This window comes from Dicentrarchus labrax, unplaced genomic scaffold, assembly GCF_905237075.1.
Source record: "Dicentrarchus labrax unplaced genomic scaffold, dlabrax2021, whole genome shotgun sequence".
NCBI lineage: Eukaryota > Metazoa > Chordata > Actinopteri > Moronidae > Dicentrarchus > Dicentrarchus labrax.
Genome location: NW_026136716.1, coordinates 12,378,695 through 12,403,091, shown reverse-complemented (window position 1 = coordinate 12,403,091; position 24,397 = coordinate 12,378,695). Strand labels below are relative to the sequence as shown.

The 24,397-nt window shown below is 42.7% G+C and overlaps 2 protein-coding genes and 1 long non-coding RNA gene across 4 annotated transcripts in view; 1 reads left to right on the top strand and 2 right to left on the bottom strand.

The window, feature by feature from the left end:
• appa (amyloid beta (A4) precursor protein a) overlaps nucleotides 1-14,277 on the bottom strand; it is a 36,221-nt gene extending 21,944 nt beyond the window's left edge. For both annotated transcript variants that reach the window (XM_051428232.1, XM_051428233.1), the window contains exon 1: nucleotides 14,090-14,277. In XM_051428232.1, coding sequence (XP_051284192.1) covers nucleotides 14,090-14,149 — 60 coding nt within the window. In that variant the 5' untranslated portion in view covers nucleotides 14,150-14,277. The remainder of the gene's footprint in view (nucleotides 1-14,089) is intronic.
• Nucleotides 6,713-7,587, top strand: LOC127378914 (uncharacterized). Its single transcript, XR_007888215.1, has 2 exons — nucleotides 6,713-7,125; nucleotides 7,221-7,587. It is a non-coding gene; the product is annotated as an uncharacterized LOC127378914 (long non-coding RNA).
• Nucleotides 14,278-14,396: 119 nt separating the features above from the next.
• cyyr1 (cysteine/tyrosine-rich 1) lies at nucleotides 14,397-23,986 on the bottom strand. Its single transcript, XM_051428280.1, has 4 exons — nucleotides 23,616-23,986; nucleotides 19,361-19,460; nucleotides 17,786-17,946; nucleotides 14,397-15,545 (listed from the first exon to the last, which is right to left on the bottom strand). Exons 1-4 carry the CDS (start codon nucleotides 23,692-23,694, stop codon nucleotides 15,412-15,414), a joined length of 474 nt encoding a protein of 157 aa, XP_051284240.1. The 5' UTR covers nucleotides 23,695-23,986; the 3' UTR covers nucleotides 14,397-15,411.
• Nucleotides 23,987-24,397: the final 411 nt, after the last annotated feature.

The window sequence follows — 24,397 nt, the reverse complement described above, 5'->3', positions numbered from 1 at the left end:
TCTGCATGTGTACTATCTTTTAATTAACTGACTTTTTGGGTGCCCACTTTCATTTTGACCTTATCTGCCCACCCTCTGGCCTCTCCCAGTCGCTTATTGAAAGAGATAAACCCGCTTCCTCTCTGCTTGAGGCATAGGTAGGCAAATTTGTGCCAACTGCTCGCTGACATTCAAATTCTTTGTGTCGTCCTCTTTTGGCTGGCAAATCATATCCTCGCCAATCGCTCTCCCTTCTCCTTCCTTCCTCTCCACTGCTATCTCTCCGCCGCTCTGTCTTCTACTGGAGGAGGAGGAGGAGGAGGAAAAGGAAGATGGGGGGTGGGCCAAGCCTTCCCTGCAAGCTTATAAATCAGAGTCCCAGGATGATGGCGAAGGCGGGGGGGGGGTGAGAGAAAAGAACAATAACCACAATGGCGAGAGACGAAGAGAGATTGGAGAACAGATGAATTGGACAATAAGCCTTCGGGCTCGAGCGGAAGGTCAAGCGCTCTGTAAAACAGAAAGGATGTGGGGATGGAGGGCCAGAGACAGAGAGGAAGGCTGAAAGAAATCGGGGAAGGCTTAACTGAGAAAAGATGGGGAATTCTGGCGTCGGAACGAGGTAGTTCAGAGAAAAATAATGACTGCCTCTTTTATCAGTTAAGTTCAGGGCCCGTTACATCAAGATGAAGGATGGCAAACAGGAAGGCCGCTGATTATACTGTGTACAGAAATAATCACGGCACTTCCTTTCTACACCTCCAGTTGACTGGAGAAATAAGGGATTGCACATCATTTGCATTTTACAAATCCCCGTATAGAAAAGATAATGAGAGTAAGAGTTGAAGGGCTGGTTTTTGTTTTTTTCTCTTCTGGCGGGGCTGGGAATCTACCCTGAGCTAGCAACAGATGGACTGGAAGGAAGGCAGACTGACAAATGGTGAGACACATCAGCAGTAGAGTGTTAGACAAAATGTATATTACAGAAGAAGAGCATCCCTCCTCTCCTTCTTTCTCTCTCTCTCTCTCTCTCCGTCTTTATCCTATCTCAGCTCTGGTTCACGGTTCTGCCAGTCTGCCAGCCGGTCATCCTGCAGGGGAGGGGAGGGAGCAGTAATCTGGGCACTGAGGATTAGGACGGCAGCCCGGTCAGGAGAAATATCCCCCTTTGGTCTCAATCTGGCATGATAGCCATCACCGTAACAACAGGGAATAAGCCAGGGGAAAGGAGGCTGATGCTATATGAGATTGACCCTGAGAAGATAGTTCAATTAAAGTCAGCAGAAACCCCAGTCACATACTGCTTGCCGTGCTAATTCTACCCCCCCCAAACAGAAATATCCATAAAAAATAAAAAAGAAATTCCAGCTTCATGTGACTTCTATTAACCACACTATCTGATGAAATACCTCTATAGTTTGACAAAAATGAGAGCCGCAAAGCAAAAAAGTTGCAGTCGAGGAAGCCACAGTCATAACAAATTCCACAATAAAACAGAAAACAGCCAGGATTGTGTCCAAAATCCACTCAGTCACGTAAAGAAAATACGGACTTAAGCTACTGGGCCTGCTGACCCATATGAGACCACAAAATGAAGTCGCACATTGCCCATGTCCAAGCTATTAAAACTGGGCATGCAATGCTGGTTTATAAACTATAACAAAGCATTCAGCTTCCCCATAATAATTTCAGGATGAATGGAATTTGTCCCCCCCCCGAGGGAGTCACATAAAAGAAAGGAAAACACAAACAGACAAATCAACAATCTAATAATGTAATGCAATAACATAAAAGTTTGTAATGGTAAAGCGATTAAAGTGAGATTATTTGCTACTGCAATTTGACAGAGTGGTTTGCTACCCCAAGGAGGTTTATGATGAGCTCACTGCAGCGGTTCACATGGACCGTCACCACGTGTGGGAGTGATTTTGTTACACAGCGGTTCAAAATCACAGTTTCTGAGACAGGTGACCTATTTCCACAGGTGGAAACCATGACCCAAATCACATCCAGACAAACCTTAGATAATTGCAACGTGATGTTTGTTTTCGTCACGATGTGTCTGACCGATTTATTATGAGGTCTTATTTTTCTGTTGTTCAGGTGCGCTCACTATTGGCTTAATAAAGCGGTATAAATTATAGCTGAAACAATAATAATCAATTGATAAGTTGATTGCCAAAAAAATGAAGGTGCTCAATCAACCCTAACCCTAGACTCTGAGTAGGAGATATCTTGTGTCTAGAAATGAACAACATTTGCATATTCACAGGTTCTTGAATGTTTAATGAGGTGGATGACTTTTAAGGATTTTTTAATATGGAAATTATACTTTTTTTTTTAAAAACCACATTAGACACATTATTATTCCAAGCACACTATCTAAATTGCCATAATATGTCTGGAACAGTTATTTTTTAGGCAGAATTGCCAAATGTGATGTATTTTAAGTGAAGCAAAATGATTATATTTTGATTTTGGACTGTTGTTGGGACAAAATGAGCAGTCTGAAGACATCACTCGCTACCTAAGATTGACGTTTTAAAGATAAACAATTCATTCATTCATTCATTAGGAAAACATTCTGCACATGAATAGCTAAAAGGAATTGTTATTTAGAGTTCAAGTTTAGATAATATAGCTAATGGCTATGGTTAAACTGTCAGACAGGTTTGTTAACCTCTGTTTGTCTGACTGCACCCAAATTACTTTTTCATGATAACTGACACAAAAAAGACCAAAATTTTAATAATTCTTTACAAGCTTGTCTCCACATTGATTCAAAACTCAAAATATTTAGCCAGAAAAACCTTTTGTAGTTTGAATTTCTGCCCCTCACCTCTCAAAGGCAAGAGCATTCTCATCCATCTGTGCAACTGCACAGCACTCCACACGTGTGGCACTTTGTAAAACATAATAACTCGCCTCCACCTTTATATAAATTGCACAAAATCCCATCTCAAATTTTGTAAAGGGACTAGCATGAAATGTACTGATATGTGTGTGAACGGACCCGCTTATGGCTGGCACATTCACAGATGTCATCAGCAGTACTACGAAGAAGGAAAAGGTTTATTACCCATTAAATGTAAACGGGGGGGGGGTTGTCAGAAAAAGAAATATTGCATCACACGTTTAAAAACTGCAAATAGGTCCACTCTCTCTCTCTCTCTCTCTCACTCACACACTCTCACACACACACACACACACACACACACACCCCATGTATCTTCTCACTCACACAGAAGCTGAGAAACAGTTTAATGTATTCAAGTGCACAGTAAGTAAGCGCACACACACACACACACACACACACACACACACACACACACACACACACACACACACACACACACACACACACACACACACACACACACACACACACGATCTTTGAAGTGTCCCCATGGGCGCTGGTCCTGCGGTGCTATTAATTGTACAGTCTTATCTGAGTGGCCCAGGCCTGCCATGGGGAGTTGGGTGAAGGTGGTGGAGGGAGGAGGGTAAGGGGGAAGGGGGAGGGTGCCTTAGATCAGCTCTCATCCCAGGGGGAGACTCCCTGGAGAGCAAGATGTGTCGCAGGAGCTCTGCAGACACACACACACACACACACGCGCACACACACTCTCACACACAGATCTTTAACAGGCATCTTTGGCTACGTCCAAGCTAGTAGCTTAACAAGACAAGACTTTATTGTGCAGACTGGGACATAATGTACCACACCCAAGATAAAGTCGACTGGTGAGCGTTAGAGACGGTTAACAGTGGCTCAGATACACAATCAGTATGTAGAGGAGAAAGAAAAGCCGCCTCCTGCAAGTGGCAGCGTAACACGATGCAAATAAGGTCTTTATTCAGTTATCCTTGGTAGCCTTTAAACATTTATGACTGGGATAATGCATTATGTAATACAATAAACTTATATTGCTTCGCTTTGAGTCATTAATCAATCATTTGCGGTGGAATTGAGCAGAAGAGCCGGTTGTCTGTGGGTTGTTTACAAGATGCATCGCTGTGGGAATTTGTTTGCTTAGCTCGGGAGGATATGTGACGGCTGAATTAGATAAGACTGGCGAGGTGACAGGAAAAGCTCAACACACACAGCGGCGGGTGCTTGGGCACAAGTCGCGTGCACGTCCGCGCGCACACAATCACCTTGGCGAGCAGGGCCCCCGCTGTCACTTAAAACCTTCAGATCATCTTTGACTGGACTCGAAGTGTGGGTGTGTGTAACGCAATCCGCGCCTGATGTTTGGGAAGCAGATCTAGTGGAGTAGTGTGTTTCACGGATTACATGGAAGCCGGACCCTCTTCCTCACACTCTCTGCTGATCCAGGAGTTCAATTACAGACCAGAAGTAAAACCAGACAGAAAAAAAAAAAAAAAAAAAAAAACATCCGGCCCAAATATGTGACAGAAAAAAATTAAAACTGGGTGTGGGACTGATTGCCTGGCACATCCTCCAAGTAGCGCTGCCAACATTTGAGACTGAAGTAAAGCGGGGTGAATCCGGTTATGGTGAAACCCGAGCTTGAGACACGCAGACTGCATCGCATCATGTTCATTCAGGCATTTCCTAAATCAATAGATCTAAAGTCTGTCTGGGAGAAATATCGAGCCCCTGACTTTATTGGGCGTAAAAGGTCAAACTGACACAATGAAATGTTTCCTTCGAGCTTTTCCAACTGTAAACATGCTATGCTGATTCCTCACATCTAACACCACCCCGCCCGGGCTCTCTTCACGTGCACGCCATGTTCTTATAGAGCTCGTCTCAGCAGCCCTCCTCTTCAAAAGTTTTCATTGAGTCTGTGAGGAAAATTTAAGTTAGTTTGAAGCATTATCTTCATTCATATTCAACGCGATTAAGCTTTGTCTCGAGGGGGTTCTACGGGAATTAGCATCTCAGACAAATCTGTTTCAAATCTGATTAGAAGTGTGTAAGAAAAATAGTTCTGACTTCTGCCCACTTAATTTGTCTAGACGTGATGGAAGGACTCTTAGTTCCCTTAGTGATAATCACCACGGATGCGGAGGCTGCTCTCAACCCTGGGGGAAACTGCCTGTTATAACCTTCTTCTGTCATCGCTGTGGCAACCCTGAGGCAACACCATCATCAACACATCATCCAGGTCACCTGGGAGCAGGAATTTCATCAGCAGGTTGGTTTGGTTTTCGTAAAGGAAGTGTGTGTGCCTGTGTGCAGATGTGTATGATGCATGTAGCTCGGCGTGCACGCGGGTGTCTCTGTGCGCCTAACATTGAGATTAAACCGGCAGCGTGATGGCCGGCTCATTCAGCAACTGCCTGCTAAACTGGTAGTCTGCAGTGGACCGCCAACATACACAGATGGAGCTGTGATCGCCTGCACACGCGCGCACACACACACACACACACACACACACACACACACACACACACTGAAGATGAAGTGATCACACTATGAACTGTGGCTACTCAGATCAGAAATTACACAAATCTGTTTACGGTCTCACCCAAAAATATGTTAATGATGGCTGATATTGCCAGAACTAAAAATATGCCTCACTGCCTTGCGTCATGAAATAGCTGCGTTTTGATTGATGATTCAGTCAGAGCTTTTCCACGATACAAGCATTTTATTGCTTGTTCTTTTAATTGTGCTTATCCACAGTATGTGCCGCAGCATAGCTGAAAACTGGCTCGATGCAGTGAATGTGTGACATTCAGGTATAATTCATCAATTTTTCCTGTAACCATCTCTAAACTTGTCCAGGAGAGACTTTCCTCAACTGGAAGATGTCTCTGAATATCCCATTATAACCTCAGTGCTGTGCCTCGACTACGGCCTTTTTGCATCATGTTACATCATCTTGACTCACAATACTCGACATGTTGGCCACTGTGGGTATATACAAGTCAACCCTACACTCGTTGTCCACAAGATTCAGCATCTGTATTATTATCATAGCCATTTTGACTTGCCAGACAGAAAATTACCAAAACAGAATCAGTTTTAGAGGAGGGTAAAGCTATAAAGCTATTTTCTGTCCTTAGAAAACAGCAGAATTTCATTTCAAAGGCGGAGATTAAGTGTGTCTAAAACATGTTTACAGCTACATAGAAAATATTTAATGGCTGATTGTGAGTTGAGGTCTAATCAGTGTTATTACTAGGAGTCATTGTGAATCAGGACCCCAGGGGTGCTGATGGATTTGTGTATCTAGAATTATCATCAGTGGTAAACTGGGAACGCAGTGTTTCCTAAAGGAAAACAATCACCACCAGAGTACTCCCAATTTATACCTTCCAGTCTTCAAAGGGTCCTACTCACCTACTTAAACCTCAGTTTCATCATAAATAAAAAGACTAAATACGAAAATCATTACTTTGAAATTATATCATTATGATTAATACCATCTTAACAAGAAGAGAACACTATTTCACAAATCCCAAATGAGGATTTAAGTGACTTGGGGCTCCTACAAAGCATACCGTCAATTCAAACATCAGGGATTTTCCAAACAATGGCTTCCCACACACACACACACACACACACACACACACACACACACACACACACACACACACACACACACACACACACACACACACACACACCTAGTTCTGCATCACTCCTGTCGACTACACAGGAAGTCTGAAACAGGAAACAGGTCCAGAAATAGCAAGGAGCAGTCAAGAATACCCGTCCACTTTCTGACGCAAATCTCCATCTCACCCCTCTCTCGTTTTCACCCACACACACACACACACACACACACACACACACACAGACATCGTGGCATTTTAAACAAGTGTTCCAATTTCACACTTGGACTCCGAGAGGACTTGTCATCTACAATTGATGGTGTGTCGCCCGACACGAAGAGGTACTAGTTTCATAAACCCTCTGAACTGTGAATCTCAAGCCGAGGGCATGCAGCACATCAGTAACATACTGTATGGATGACACAGCGTTTCAGAGTGAGAAATTGTTCTGGTGGAAAATGGTACGAGGAGGGAGAAAGGGAGGAATGGGTGAGAAGAACGACGGGAATAACACACGGCGGCCTAATTATAGTCCAAGTACCAGGCACCTGGGGAAGACTCCAGTGCTATGGCAACCCTGAACACCCAGGACGAGGAGTGGAGACATTGAGAGAAGTAAGAGGACAAGGGGATGAGATCATTTCTGTAAGTAGAGGAATATAACCTCTGAAAAACAAGGGTCCTCATGGGCATTTTTTGTGCGTTGATAGAGGCGGTGAAACGAAAGAGCTTCATCGTTAAGGAGAAACTTTCTCAAAAAGAAAATCTTCAAAATAATGAGTCAGCAACCTCTGCAGGAATCAAAGATGTACTGGGGCAAAGCAGTTTTCTGAGTCTGCATCCATTTGGTGAAAAAAATAAGAGTGCTGAAAAGATGAAAATATGAGAACTGTGGAAACTGGGAGAGGAAAAAGGGAGCACAGAAAGTCCAGCTCCACTGTGGTTCCACAAAATACTTCTACGGCTCGGTTGAAAGAACTGGTTTGTATTGCTTTCGATGGGAAGACTGTTTGGGAAAAGCTTGAGTGGATTTGTCATATTAAACTGCTGCGATGAAATAAAGAATTCTGAATCATACGCATGCCTTTTAAATTTGAATTACAGCTCATAGACTGAACCAAATATTTAATCCTGGAACATCAAGACACATACTGCCAATACTCCCACTTGTGTTTGCAGTCTAGTTTGAGTTTTTCTTTTTTCATTCTGCACTTGCGAAAGCTTTCTGACCTTTTGGCCGGACACATCAACAGCATCTGCCACATGTCTGGAGCTGGCAGTGGCCACTGAAAAGTTGCTCTAGAGCTACATGCCCTTTCTGAACCGTGCTTTACAAATTCATCATGTAAATTGATTCATTAAATGAATTTATGGAAGAAAATCTTTTAATTAAAACATAAAAGTAGAACTGTAAGCAAACGCATCATGCTTATATTCAATCTCTGTAGGCCTGAATACCATTCCATATTTTGATATTTTTAATAGGTGTAATGGATGACATAGGACTTAGTTTGATTTGTAATCCTGTCCAAAAAAATCAAACAGGACCTCTGCCGGTCCTCTCTTACAACTGAGAGCTTAGGGGCGAGCTGGCATTTCTTTGGTTCATTACACAACTCCAGCGGGGAGGACACAAGCAGCCTGTTGGACGGGCTGCACCATTAAGTCAGACACCTCCGAGTGTGCCAGGCGGGTCTGAGTCATGGTGTGTGACAAGGAACGCATACACTGATATATTACAATATACAAATTGCAGCCAACAGCACATGGTTGTGAATCCACACATACATTGATATATTGACTCATCCATCACCCACTCGTAACGCTGCGTCTATGTGACCACATCCATGATTAAAACTTGATTGTATTGGCCTTGGTCGGATTATCACAGGCTAGGTCATACCTCAGGTCAGGTGGAAGGTCGGTCACACCACAGCCTTGACAGGGACACACGACACTTATGGGGACTGTGTGTGCGTGAATACTGTGTGCGCAGCTTCCTCTCTGATGGAGTGAAGGCTGGATGTGCTCTGCGCCACTGCTGAGTAATTGCGCAGGTCAGGGCGACTTGTTTCTCGGCTTATTATTCAGATTCTGTACCGACGGCTGCTTACTCAGCAGCAGCGAAATGAAGAGTGTGTCTTCGTTGCGCACTGCTGATATTTACAGATGGAAATAACGGTCCAATGGTGATGAACGGTGCTGCCTAGTGGGAGATTCGCTCTTAATATGAGAAGTGGGAGGGAGAATGCCGTGTTCCCTGGAGACTGCCGGGCAATAAAGCCAGGGGTGTGTGTGCATGTTTTGACCTATTAGATCTAATTATGAGCCAGTCAAAAACAGGAAGGGGTGAGCATGATGAACAGGAGGCTTTTCAAAGGACTGACTTGTAATGCCAAATGAGTGGGGCATAATATTTTGTAAGCAAGTTGTATCAGTAACATTTTGTCTCTGTGTGGTTTTAAAGGTCCAGTGTGTAACATTTAGAAGGATCTATTGGCAGCGATGGAATATATATTCATAGGTGTGTCTTCATTAGTGTGTAATCACCTGAATAGAAGAATCATTGTGTTTGCGTTACCTTACAATGAGCCGCTTTTACCTACAGACGCAGTGGGTCGCCTTCCATGGAGTCTACTGTGTTTATACTGTAGCCACCAAATCCTAAAGACTGGACCTTTAAGCAACCAGATCTCCACCCAAGCCATCCTTTACAAATTGTAAGTACTGTATCTGTACAGCACTGGAGAATCTGGCTTTTATCCCAGTCCCCAACCCGGCTAAAAACATTTCTCTAAACAGAAGTGGATGCACCCTCAAGCCATGTTCACCGGGCAGCATTTCAGACTTTAATTGCTCTGTGCTGCTCACAGTAGAGTGTGCAACACCTCCACCCAGACCTCCACTGTAAATCAGAAGGTTTTCTTTGGTCAACAAGCGGGGAAGCACAGTTCCTAATGTTATCAGATACTTGTTGGATCTAATCAAACCTGGTATCATTCATCCACAGTATCTCATTCGGAGGCCATGGTGCACTGCACAAAGCAGGCCTTTGAGCTACGAACTGGCCTGTTACCACTGAAATCAGCACAGATTCCTAACATGCTTTGAAAGGGGGGGATGCTACCTTTCAGTAGGGAAAAAAAAAAACACATTACGAACACACAAAGAAGACTCCGGACGGGGATAATGGCAAATAAGAAAAGTGAAACATACAGAAGGAAGCAAATAATAGCGGGCAAAGCCATTCTCAGCGTTCATGAACGGCGGTTTTACGTCACTACCAGGGAAAGATTAGTTGCCAGATGTTTCATTAGGTGGACAGAGAGGACAGAAGCGATGGACACGCAGCCCCAAAAGACAGCAAGCACCATCAGCGTCATCATCCCCATTTCCAGGTGCCATGACAACAGAAACAACAGTATCAAAAGGTCAGGAATTCTTTTCTCCAGGACAGACAGAGGGGGATACAGGGGGAACATTAATTGGGAGCGTTGCACTGTCATTGTCGTTGTTGACACAACCAAGATGGACAATGTGTGCTGTTCAGTCTGAACATGGCCAACTCTTTGCAACACTGGTTGGACATGAAGGATTAAAAAACAAATTGATGGAGACACAAAAAAACAGGGAGTGCCGGAGACAAACTCCTTTCATGTTTCATTATGAGGAAGACATCCAGTTCTGCTATGTGACAATAGCCACTCTTTTATTGAGAAGAGCAAAGGCAGGCACAGTGAGAGTATGACTAATATCACACTCACTGGTACTGATTTCTTATACTCGTATTTCTGAGGATCCGACTACTGTTTTTTCTTTTAAAAATGAATTAAATCTAGTCAAAGCATCAAGAAAAATAAGTAAAAGATGCCAATGACAAATTCTGAGAGCCCAAGGTGACATGTTCAAATTGCTCATTTTGTCCAACCCACAGTCCAAAAGCCAAGGACATTCAATTAATAAGGAGAAAAAAAACTGTTTGAAACCAGCGTGTTTGTTTGTTTTGCATGTTTAAAATTTGCTGAAAAGATTCATTAATCACCGATTAATGGTGAAACAAGAAGTGAATGCATTGTTTAAGCACTACAGTATTTACACAGATTAATGTGTAAACGTAGCAGAAGTTACTATGGCTGAAAAGAATTGTTTTCTCAATTAAGTGATCGATCGTTTGGTGTATTGAACGTCAGCGAGTGACGTCTGAAAATGTCTTGTTTTGTTGACTAGTCAATTTATTTATTGGTTTCCAACTACTAAATGAATTGCCAACTATTCGATTTTATCTAATTATCTAATCTAAAATCCCTTGATGATTAATTCATTACCAAAATAGTTGCCATTGATTTTTCTGTCGAGGACTAATCAATGAATTGACCAATCATTTCAGCTATGAATGTGACATTACAAAATATGTCCCTATGGAGTTTGATAGCAGAAAGAACAGCAGACATCATCAACATTTTGGTGTCTCTCAGAAGGAGAGCAAAGGCCTCTGTTACCAGGTCAGTTCAACAGTCAACCATCAGAAATAAATCCAGAGATTGAGATCCTGAATTATTCACTGAAATTAGCCTCAATTGACCTGAATAAAAGCACCAGCCATAAGACGTGTTGCATTCTGGTTAAAAGGTTTCTGACGTGTGAGAACTCACAACACTCGCTGTCAGGGTGTCAAAAGGCATTCTGCAAAATGTAAATTACAAACTGAAGTAGAAGTATACGGCGAGGCAGGCGAAAGTGGGTACAATACACTGTAAAATAATAACAATGGAATGCAAGAGGAGATATATTAGCGTCTGGTGGATTTCTCCTTCAAAGAATTGAAACTGCAGCGTGAGCAGCGGGGAAGATGCCAGAGAGAAACACTGGCAGTGCCAACAGGCATAATGGCATTAAACTCACTAATAAGGGGAGAGGGCTGGTCCGCCCCGGGCTGAAAGACTGCAGTATGCACACAAACAGACTGCCTGCACCCATCCAAGAGCCATTTCCCAAGGATTTACAAACACACAAAGGCTGGCATCCAACTCCCACGCTCCACACCGCGGGCCCGTCAGGAAAAGCAGCTTCCTGGAGCTGTGTGTTTAGAAGTGTGTGTGTGTGTGTGTCGCAGTAAGAAAGGCTATAAACAAGCTCCAACAAGATCAAAAACTTGCAACATCTCATTTTCAAGTCTGATTTAATCTTACTTAAATTACTCCTCAAATTTTAAACAACTTCTTCTATCGCGTTTCTTCACTTCTGCCTTTGATGTTTGTACTGTAAATACAGGACTCCAATGGGAGAGATTGTCTTAAGTAAGCTAAGCCAATGCTTCATGTGCTCTAACCATTCATTCAAAGTACACTGATTACAGGCTACATGCTGGAAATAATAAAGGTCAGCTGCTACATTTCACCTGATTCATCTGAGGAACAAAAAAAACCCTCACAATCTGACCAGAAACAGCCAAGACAGCAAAAACAAGAGGCCTAAAAAGGAGCATAATAGCTATTGTTTGGCACTATCGATCTAGTACAAGTCACACCTTTATCATGGATTCAAGCTATAATTGTTGCAACCAGAGATCCCACAGACAACACTGAGCCACAGCTGCTCATAAACCACAATTGCAGGTCCCTTCTGAAACTGGTGGTTACACAGGGATCTCTCAACCACAAAGCCACGCTGCATTATATTGTGGCAGTGTGGTGCTTCTTTTAAACATTTTTTTGACAAAGTGACATAAGTGTTGAAATCAGCCATTAAAATGAGTAAGAGAAATAAAATCCCCATGTGTCAAATGGTGATTTGCCTGTTTGGGGATTTTCCAGAAAATATTTTAGTTCCCTTTTCATAAAAAGGGGAACTAAAATATTCTTATATAATAATATTATATAATATATAATATAACATTATCAAGAAAATGACATTACTGACAATGATGACATGACATTTTTTTCTTTGTACAATATCTACGTGTGCTGAAAATGGCTGGCTTTGATTAAATAACTACGATGTTTCCCTAGAATGACACAATTAAGTAAACTGCATGTTGGAAAGAAATGGATATTTTTTGCAGTGTAGTTATATTAACAAAGCGATATTATTCGCAAATACGCTTGAAAAATAAAAAAGGATGAGCAGTGATTATGTGAAACTAGGTGCATTTTAGGGACATTATTACAGAACACTTAATATTTCCAGAGTGGTTATTATCACACCTAACTCTACGAGGGATCAGAGTAGAGCTTGAAAGGCAACAATGACAGTCAAAGCTCCTGTTGGCTTCCCAGTTTCCCGACCCCTCGATAAATGCTGCAGTGCACCGCCGCCATCTTACTTTGCTATTCTCCCCTCCACTCTCCCCTCTGACTGAAATTATGTGGCACACCGCTCACAATGTTTGTTTTCCGAGGATACCGTCATCCTCACGGCTTCGTTTACTTTCTTTAAACCCAGAATGTGGCGTCAGGTCTTCGTTATCAGGGAACAACACGTCTTTATTGACTTATTTTCGTTCCCAAAACACGCCCACTCCCTTAAAATTTGCCCTCGGGATATGAAAAATGAGACAATACGCTTTTCATTTATTCACCGTAATGACTTTAACGAGATTAAATCAGCCCGAGTGACCCGTAAATACGCGTTATAACAACATTACCGCAGTATTTTTTTTATTTTTTTAGGGGACATATTAATATGTTGACTAACGCAACTTGTTTGTAACATTTTAAATCGGAGGAAAGCAAGTTGTTTCTCGGGTTTACACCAAAGGGAAACACTGAGGGTGCAGCTTTATATCAGCTGTGTCGGACATTGTCTCCATTGTCACATAGTCTCAATAAATCAGTTAGCAGAGGCTTAAAGGGAGACTTTGTCTGAGAGGAGGCATCAGGCTGCGGAGCATCGGAACAAGGGGGGGTATTTAAAATAAACACGTTTTATGTTTATATATTCTGCTGCTGGGAAGGTTAAATACAAACAAAACAACGACAAATACTACCAGAATATCTCGGTGGTTGTGTGATGTACAAACATTGTGTAGTGTCTGATTTAGAAATATGCAAGGCTTTACAGTCAGTGTCAAGCTAGCTAGATTTTATACAAGACTTCCGGTTAAAAGCTTAAACATAAAACAATAGCTAAAATATCTGCCTTTTATTTTTTAAAACATAAAACGGTGCAAGTACCAATGTGGAAATTACTAAGGGTTAAAAATATGATTTTACATAAGTAATTCCCGCAGCATTACATTAATGGCCTCAACAGATTTAGCATTATCAAATTGAATTGAGGGTGGGTATATTCACAATACCACACGCAATATCAGACTAAAACACCAAATATCTTACAGTTTGTGATTATTATTTGTTTGACACAATTTAGTTATTAATTTGATATAATTTAAGTTGCCTGCTTTTTCAATATACCCCCCTTGTCACCGCCCTTTCAAACAACGTCTGCTTTTGCTCTGAAAGGACAACCGCTTAGCTTCCGGTCTAGCCGCAGCTAACTCACGCTAGCTTGACTCAGCTGACAGCCACAATATGGTGGAAAATACTACAAATTCTCGCACAATAAAAACGTATTCTCTTACCTCGGCAGCCAGAGCCGAAGCCGCTACAGCCAGCAGCAGTAAAGCTACTCGGTCCACCATGTCGGTTCACTGACACAACCCTCCTGAAAGGCAGCGGTTCACCGAGCGGTTCAACGTTTGTGTCGGGTGAGAAAAACTGAGTGTGTTCAGCGCCGGTGACTCCCGTTGTCTGATGGTGAGCGATACCGAGGCTGCACAGCTGCTGAGCGCCGGATCACCTGACCACAGCGGAGTGGGGATTAACACACACACACACACACACACACACACACACACACACACGAAGAAATGGAGGCTGCAGACGTCATTGTTCACACTTTAAAAAACGTTACGTTTTAATCACATCTTTAATTTACAAACAGCCACTGAAACAGACAGGAAACACTTCAAAATCATTTACCTGTCACATTATTCAAAAAACAAAAAAAAAAAAAAAAACCCAGTTCAACCCCTTCCATCGTTTCACAGTCATCCATCACAGGAATCAGTCATAGCACAGTGAGGTCAGTTCACTTTAATTACAATAATTAACCGATAAACCGTGAATGCATCACACATTTTCAAACACATTTTCCATTTCAAAGAGAGAGCCTGCTTTGGTTCAGCTGAACATGACCTGACCCCCCCCCCTCAGTTCAGCTTTCACCCTCACATTGTTTCAAGTAAGGCAATAAAAACCAGTTCATCACCAACGACCCGGTCCTTTTCAAGTTGTCCATCCCATTAAAAAGGTCAGAGTTATAATGCATTATATTCAAGGCTTTGTTTCTACATTGCATTCTACACACGATCAGTCCAAACCTGAAATCAGCTTTTAAAAAAAAAAATAAATCATCAAATTCCGCCTCAGTCAGTGAAATTTTGAAGTTTTAACAAAAAAAAAAAAAAGTGGGTAAATTCCAATAGAAGTCTACATTGTGTCCTGGAAAGCCTTCTCTCCTCCAGTGATGTGAGGTTCCCCGCCACGCTGACAAAAAAGTGGTCTTCACCTTCATCAAAGCGGCACGGTGCCTTTGATGTGCACAGCCGGGGACGGATAAGGATATTGGTTATTAGTACCAGCCGTAGGCTATAGCAGGCCTGCTAACGGTTAAGTCTCTCAGAATGGGGGAGTGTACTTATGACCTGCATTGTGTTAAAGGTGTTATTTATTTCCCCCTCCATTTGGTCCAAGCAGCAGGAGTGACATTGCATTGTCTGGGAGTTTGGGCCTGCTGAATTATATTGCACTGGGCCACCCTTATTCTTTTCATTAAATATGGTGATTTCTGTTCCTTAAACTGTCTTTAACCCCGTTAGCAACAGCTTTAGAAGGCGGGGATTCACTTGCGGGTGCAGCCGGGGTAAGGAGGAGGGGGCGAGTAGTTGGCCGGCCGAGGCTGAGTAGGAGTGTAAGGCGGGGGGTGCACCGAGGGAGGGTACATCTCGTAGTCGTAGGTGTATGGAGGCGGAGGACCTGAGCACAGGAAAGAGAAAGCAGTGAGGATTAGTTCAGCAAGAAGGTCAAAAATAATTTTCTCCATAATTACAAACTTCAGGGTAGAAGGTGAGCGAGGCCCACTTAAGCTCAGGAAGGCTGCCCCCATTTTAAAAGAGTTTGATGGGACAGTTGCGCCCTCTAGTGGATGAACGGAGAAGCTGCACTCCCTGGAGGAAGGCGCTTGCTGTGAATGACTGAAGCTCAAAAATAAAAGCAGCAAAAAGTCCTTTTGTTGACCACAATGCATCAGTCTCACCAGGGGAACTTACATTATTCACTGAAACTTCAAAAGCAGCACAGACGAAAGAAAAGAATGAATGTTAGTCAGCTAAACCTCACATTTACAGCACTAACTGTTAATAACTCGCAGTCCAGCATGTTACAGGACGAGTTTCGTTTTAAAATTTCCACTGCTGCCCTGAAAAAAGAGGTTTGGCATGATGAGAAAAAATAAACTTATTTTTTTAAAGCCCTCCTCCACTCATCGGTTTCTCTTCTTGTCCCTATAGTGTGCTGTTTGAATGATGTCTGTGCAGAGTTTGACACTAGGAGGATGTTTTCACATTCATCTGCTGAAAGAGGAAAGTTTCTCTGAGCTCATTGAAAATCAGATTTTAAAGGGGCGGGGTCTACAGGGATGATTTGTGACATCACAAATAATTTGGAAGTAAATCCTGGTCCAGTATGCAACTTAAAACTTAAAGCTGCCACAGACACCATAGGTCTTAATACATGTCTGAAGAGGATCTAAATACAAGTGAATAATATAAGCACTAATCACCAACTCATCTTTGTGGCAAGTGGAGCAGGAAAATAATAACACCACTCCCCACAGATATAATCCATATCTCTGCAGCTACATACATACATACATACATACATACATATGCATTCATATTACACGGCTTTGTGTGTCTCGGCATCATGCTTATGAAACATGATCAGAGCTGCGGGGCAGAGCGAAGACTGTCGGTCCAGCGTAGCATGAAGGCGATACCGAGGAGAATGAAACGCAATGAATAAATGATGAGACCCCGAAAAGAGAAAAAAAAAAAAGCATTCGCGGGGCTGGGGAGAGTCGGAGCGTAGAGTCTGATGTGCAGACAACGTACCTGTGAGGACAATGTGGGAACACTGTCGCCGGTTTTCTCCCTTGGAGCGGGAACAGGCCGTAACAGAAAGGAAGCAGTGGGCATGAAGGTGTATTTATGTGAATTTAAGTAGCCAGTTATGTGTCTGAAATCATTGGGCTCATGGTTAAGCGGTGGATGGTTTGTATTCTTATACATCCTGAAAAGAATCCGCTCTCTCTTTGTGTTACTAGGCTGGAACAGCGCTCAGGGCCAAGGTGGACCCTGTAACACGGTACGCTCATTCATTTCTCTTTTCATATGTGGTCGCCTGAGGCCAGGGAGACTGGGTGTCACTGTGTGTAAACTGCAGTTAGCCATCATGTAGACACTGATAAATAAGCTGGAACCAGAGTTATTATGTGGTTTTGTTACACATAATAACTGAATATTAAAATCATCCATCTTTGCTCACTGCATCCATCACTGTCTGAACGGCATTAGAAGCAGGTATTTATTGGTAGTTTCAGTGTTTTATTCTGAATAAAATAGGGGGGATTTGTCAGGGACATGATTTAAAGATATAATAATATGTAACATTTCTGCATTAAAAAAAATCTAAAAATGTTGTTTCCAGCAATGTTCAAACCCAGAGAAAGCTGTCATTTTATTCAGGTAACGCTGCGTTTCACAGGTCACCTGCCAATGGCGTCATATCCCTTTTGTGCATGGGTCAGCGTTGTCTGCCAGAAACTGCCATAAATTGACTTTTTTATCCAGTTTCACACTTTTTTGATCTTGGTGGTTTATAACGGATAAAAAAGGATTTCAGTCAGTACGTCTGGATCTTATATCAGAGAAACAACCTGCACCTCAGCTCGCAGGCCCTCCGGCACGTCCTTTGTCTGTCAAACAGTGTCAAAGAAACATTGATTTTTAAGATGAAACTGCTTTATTCAGAGTCTTTACAGTTTTTGTTTTGTAAGTACACAATCGTTAATTTACTTTAGTTAATTCCAATGTATTTATTTTTTTTTTCACAACCAGGTTTAGTTTTTAGTTTCGTTTTATCCCTCTGGCTCATTTATATCCTTTAAAAGTGTGTGTGTCTGTGTGTGTGTGTGTGTACGGCCTGTGTAGACCCACCTGGGTAGCCCTGGGTCACAGTGTTGATGTAGGAGGTGCTGAACACGCCGACCCGAGCGCCCCGCCCGTTCTTCATGCACATACACACGCACAGGAACAAGGCCGCCACCGCCCCCATCAGGAACACCACGCCGAAAACGATACCAGAGATGGCAGTGCCTCTGGAACACACACACACACACAAACACACACACAGTAAGCCACCCAGTCAAGTGTGATGGGAGGCAGCTGTCTCAAACAGACATGCTACCAATACCTCTAAGTTGCTGCCATGGAGATGGACCACAGCATCTGATGTAACTCAGCTGTGTGATGTGTGTGTGTGCAGAGTGTGTGGCAGTGTGACAGCGTGTGTGTGCATTGGTGTGTGTGGTGTGTTCACTGCAGAGGAGTCTGTGAATTGGCACTATGAAATAGAAAAAAAAAAAAACACTCATCATTAACAGGTTTGTTACGTCTTCATAGTCAGCGTTAGTCAGCATGTCAGATTCAGCCCTGCTTGTTCAAGAGCAGCAAATTCAGACTTTTACCAAGTCCTTCAACAGTTTGCATTAAATACAAATATCATAAAACTTTCATAAACAAACACTGCTTTTCCTAAAAGGAAACATAAGTCTGGGAACTTGGTGAAAGTGTGAAGGCAGCTGTGCTGAATCAATACAGGATGGAGGGTTAAAGGTCAGATCCTCTGAAGGGTCTTCTGGCACGGTAAAAGACAGCTGGTGTGCAAATTAGTTCCCTCTCATTTGTACCTTTTCGCCAGATCCAGCACTAAACCAAACCTCTAGGAGTGTGTAACTCAGAAAATGTTAATATAAAGTTTAATGGTGGTTGAGAGATACGCTTCAGCTCTTCAACAGCAAACTCACACAATACATTTGTTGTTCGACAACTGCAAGAGAAAAGGCTATGACTTGTTGGATATAATTTTCCTGCAAGCAAGCAGCACTTATTTTAATGAGAAATCTTAATTATTGACATGGTCCACCCCCCATTCCCACAGTCTGATATAGCACTTCCTTAGTTTGTGTTTTGAGTAAGTTGAGGCGACAAAATGTTAAGTTTGTACGGAATGCAGTTTATCTTTATAGATTATATTGATGCCGAATTGAAAAGGAGACTGTCGGCATATGACGTCCTTCAGCTTGCGTTTCTAGAGTTATGCGTTGTTTTGGACATGTAAGGAATTGTTAAAATGTTGTATTTCTTAAAGGCAGTTTGGCGCAGGGAGCTTTTAATTCAAACCGCTAAGGCGCATATTTAAGGTTTTCATCACCACTACAGAAACACTAGGTGGTATCTTAGTATTGATACACCGTAGCAACCCTAGTAGGCAGTCTTTCAATGTGGCCAAAGACACATTGTGTACACACTCCTAAAGGAATGTGTGCAAATGTGTCCCAACTGCTTTTATACCTGCTTGAAGGTCTTGTTGGTAATGTAACTTACTTCAGCCATATTTGTGACCCTTTACCCTGTGATAATCCTACGTCAAGCCTTTCCAACAACAATACAAGATGAGTGTTTTGAAAAAAAAGTCAAACGTGGTCTTAATTTGCCTGCGTGTTAACTTACGAGAGGACGTCACCAACGTAGGCGTAGTAGGAGCAGCAGAAAGGCGGAGATCCATCGCAGCAATACTCTATACAGCCTTCACACTGGGCTTTGCTGCCACCTGCAACACACACACACGCACACACACTGTTTTAGTATCTGCTAATAGAGGATGTTAAATTTTGTGGAACCAGAGATCACCAGCAATTCCCAGAGTGCTGGTAGACAGAGAGAAATGTCATTAGTACAGACAAAGTCTTTAAAATACACATTAAGCTTTTCGGTGGAATAATTGAGAATAAAATAACACCTTTATAACATGTTTTTTTAAAGGTTAATGGGGTTATAAAAGGAAAAAAATACTTTAAGTTAAACAAGTTGTTAAGAAGTCTAAGAGGTGCCAACTTAAAACAAAAGAATGCTTTTAAAAAAGAAACCGTTCAGTCAGGTCGTGTTATCTGAGAGACTTTTTTAACCTTCGCCTGGATGAAAAAGTACTTGAACGCTATAATAAAACCTTTCATGGACCAACCTCAAAAAGCACACAACCTCAAACCAGCAGCCTCTATTTATACCTTCAAAAGACGGATTTAAAAGTGTGAAGACAGTCAATTTATTATGAACTCTGAGAACTGGAGAAGCCCTTGCCCGTTTTTAAAAAAGAAGCAATCAATACCTGTGGAGCGTCTGGGGGAAAGAAAAATATCTCTGTGGTTGGTTCACAGAGGGACCTTGGGTTTTGTTCCAATAAACAACCCCTGCTGGCCTGCATTATTGTATATAACATTTTTAAATATCAGGAACAAAAAAATAAAAGCACTGGGAGATTTAAACAAGTCTCCACCTACAGGAAGCCTTCAAAGTCTTTTAAGCAGGGGGTTGTGATTTCCTCCTTTTTCTTGGATTAAGAACAGACTCAAACAGAGCTTTAATTACATACAAACAACTGCATAACACAATACAAAGATCACATGGCAACAAGCGAGCGTTGCCATGTTACAGCTATGAGTTATGCTTGATGTATTTTTCCATGTCCTGGGCTGACTGAGGCAGCGAATCGGCCATGTGCATCAAACACTGTTGACTGCAAACTGGCTGCATCTGACAGAAGAGTCTACTGGCACCGCCTGGGAGATTAGCACACTACTTATGAAAGCATGGCATTATCGATGAGTTTGCACCACGTTTAGTCGCCAGAGTTACTCTTCTCAAATTTTATGACATAACAGCAGCAAAAACTGGTCTTTTTTTGTTAGGGTTTTTGTCCATTTGTTGGTTAGTTTGCCTTGTATCCATCAGGGGATGTGAATGAAATTTAGTGGAGGGATCAGGAACAAGTTGTTGGACATTTCAGTTGTGCTGCATACATTTACACTATTTTGTCTTGACTCAAGCCTTTTGCTCCTCCGGGGAGCACAGGCCATTGACAAATGTCCTCCACCTCACTGGTTTTTTAGCGATTCTCTCAAGCTCCTACATTTCGGCCTGGACACCTCTTCTCCAGCTGTTATTTTCCTTCTCCCTGGGGAGGGGAGGGTCCATTTCAGGGCTTGTCGGGTGATGTTTGTGGTAGGTTTTCAGAGGGTGTGTCCAACTCCACTTTCTCCTTTTATCTTGGCTTGTCCTTTGTTTTCAACAGTTGTTTTGAATATAGAGATTTCACTGGTCCCAGCCTCTCAGGGGACTCAATAATGGACTATGCAAAACATGGTGAGTTGCAACCCTAACAGAGCCTAAGTTGTGAGTCCAGACTCTCTTTAACCTGACTACACCAAATGGTCTGTAACAGACCCATCTGGGAATTCATCGTTGGAAACTGTTTGGGAAAGTGCAGGCCCCTTGACATGCGAATACTTGGCAGGCGATTGGATGAACCATCTGTCTTTTAGAGTCCATAGGGCCAAACTTAGCAAAGCCAGTTGGGACAAGAGTAAAAACATATTTTCCGTCGAGAAAAGCCTTCAGTGCTGTTCTTTTCTTTTCATGAATAAAAACTCTCCAGTTCTGGTATAACTGACACTAGCACTAACCTCTTTAGCGGCAGCCACTGTTGTTTTCAAGCAACTAACAGTCACTTCTCACTACAGTTGTTCCAATACCAGCATTGGAAATTGCCTAAAATGCAGTATCAGGTATCAACGAGTATGTCTGTGCACCGATCCCATAACAGGACTACTTCCCAGCAACGTCCCATTGTGCTTTTTTCCCCCTCAAGATAGCAAAGTCATGACCCGCCCACCCTAAGTCAGGTCATATAACAATATGTGTACATCAGATCAGTATCAGGAAGGACAAACTGGTATTGGAACATCTCTACTGGTCACACACACACCTCGTGTTAAACCAAGCCCATAGCTCGTGTCGTAACTACCAGTAGTTCCTCACAGGGCGCCGACTGGTCCGGTACCACTGTGGTTGGACACACATGGATTGAATCATGGGAAGATGGATTCCAGCTGCCTCGCAAGATAAGGAGACCTTCAGCAGATTATCAAATACATTTAATCTGATTGAAACGATGTCTTCAAGTTTAAATGGGCAGTTTAATTGTACACGTTTATTCCGCACAGGGAGGACTATTCGCTGGAAGAGCTTTGTCAAGTCTTAGAAATTAACTATGATAGGGTCATCAAGGTCATCTCAACTCAGGCTTGGAGATTGTTAACAGAAAGCATTGAAGACGTGAGCATTTACCAGGCAGAGCTGCATTATGGGAAGTGTAGGATCCAGCCTTTTTGGAGCTTGACCCATACTAATAAATACAAGTCAGGATGAATCCCCCCCCACCTTATGGAAGTGCAGTATGGAGTGCCCCCCCTTTAGTGGAGGAGTTGATGAAGGTTACTCTAAACCTGTACCACAGAAACGGAAGGCGTGAGAACCGATGGACACAGAATCGTGAGCCACTCTGCTCCAGCAACTGAATTAATTACTTTTTGAGTGGGAGGTCATTTAAAAATGGGACACAGAATGACTGACGTGTGTCTGCGGGGGGGGGGTCCAAATCAGAGACGATTTAAGAGCCACCGTTTACCACTCCTGCACCGACACAATTCATGATCCGGCACGCTCATTTTACATCGAACATGCTTATTCCTGCAGACGTGGCATTTGCAGGATCTATTACATGCTTTTGTGTGCGTGATTAATGTGGTTCATTATCCCCCACCCCCACCCAGCCAGAGCCTCCATATTCAAAAGCAGTGCACACACAGCTGTGCCTCTCTGTGTACTCGTCTCAACCTGCTGCCACGACACGAGCCTTTTTCATCTGAAGGCTCCCCCCCCCCAACCATCCACCTTCCTTCACGAGCTGGCGATATCTGTGTTCCTCGCTGTCGTGTAGAAAGTCTTTCACAAATCGGGAGAGCGTCAACACACACTTCAAATCAAGGGCAATGCAAAGAAAAACAAGCTCTGCCTGTGTGTGTGTGTGTGTGTGTGTGTGTCTTTGCTTATAGGATCTGCTTTCTCTCAGCAATCACTCACACTCAAATGATGTGTGCCTGAAGGCATACATGCACATTTCCAGGCATGAGTTCACACACAGGTAGAGAACCAAAGACTGAAAGCAGCCTTTTAATTACTGCAGGAGGACGGACCTTCACAATGCTATTAAACAACTGTGTGTACTTTTTAAATCTACACTTTTAAAACAGAAATCTTTGTTTTTCTGTGATCAAAACAAGTTTTGACGGATGTCTCCTTTATGATGGAGGTCACAGCCAACCCACTTCTTAAATCCCCCCCCAGCCCTGCATAAAAGCTGGGATACTTCAATGTAAATGCCTGCAGGAGGTCCCACTAGCAGACCTCTGGTGTCTGTCTGGGTGGTCCTCGGAGGTCCTGGCTCCTGTCTCTCCACACGCTGGGAGACAATGGCACTATGTCCTTCACCCCCCACCCCTTTTAACACACACACACACACACACACACACATATCCCTGCACCCCCCCCTTCCACAGCACTGTACCACAGACTTGACTCAGATTAAAAGTTTCCAGCAGTTTTCATGTTCAGTCTGTGCTTCATTGGGGATAAACCCCTTTTAAAGTTCTGTTTTCCAGAATAAAATATTACACATATTCGACTTTTAAAAAGGATTTCTTTACTTTTTTCCCCTAGTTCCCCAACACTTTCCTCTTTTTCTCCAGCAGCTTGTTTTCTATTCAGTAATTCATTAATAAAACATGAAGAAGTGGTAAGTTAGGGACATGTGGCTGGTTTAAAAAAAAAAAAAAAAAAAAAAAGTGTCTGAACTGATTGAAAAACTCACCGGTGAGTAAAGAAAGCAGCAGCGAGTTCCTCAGCAGTTTCCAGCTCCCCGCCTGCGTCCTCCTGCAGGGGTTTTCCATGACCCTGCAGTCCCTGGGCTGCTTTTATTTTCTTAATCACTGACAGGAGACAACAGAAAGCGCTTCTTTCCCAGTACTTGTAGCGGTCACCTATTTGGCTCTCCCAGGAGCATTGTTGTGCCTCCCCACCCCGCCAACCACCACCCCTTCCTCCCCTCGTTATGACTTCGGGTTTATTTCAATATTTCCGCTCAGAGAGTGGAGCTCCGTTTGTTCCTCCACGTGTGTGTGAGTGAGAGAGCGTCTCCTCTGTCGCCGCTCCGTCCTGTTCCCACACCTCCGACTGCCTGCTGGGCTTTTTATCGCCCTCCCCTCCCCTCCCCTCCCCCGCCGTCCCCAGTTTGCTCAGATTACCCTGTTGAGTTTACGCGGAGGAGAGAGAGAGATAGAGAGAGAGAGAGAGAGAGAGAGAGAGAGAGAGAGAGAGAGAGAGAGAGAGAGAGAGAAGATTGAAGTCACCATATCAAAGAGAAACTTCTGGTCAATATTTTCAAAATAAGACTCTAATTGGGTACTATATGGCAGTGTACATTATTTTGGAATAATTCAGCTAGATTGATCTATGTCTTTTTATCATAATTTGTCATCGTCATTTTATTTTTCTATTATCATATTCGTATATAGATTTCTCTATATTTATTTTTATTTAATAATAATAATGATAATAAGATTATTATTTATCTATTTACTTGTTTATGTATCA

What these genes read in the sequence shown, in the direction of transcription:
- cyyr1 (XM_051428280.1), bottom strand. Translation starts at nt 23,694, where the DNA reads ATGGAAAACCCCTGCAGGAGGACGCAGGCGGGGAGCTGGAAACTGCTG. An exon ending in GCTGCTTTCTTTACTCACCG is followed by an intron (nt 19,461 to 23,615) that starts GTGAGTTTTTCA and finishes TGTGTGTTGCAG; the next exon opens with GTGGCAGCAAAGCCCAGTGT. An exon ending in TACGTTGGTGACGTCCTCTC is followed by an intron (nt 17,947 to 19,360) that starts GTAAGTTAACAC and finishes TGTGTGTTCCAG; the next exon opens with AGGCACTGCCATCTCTGGTA.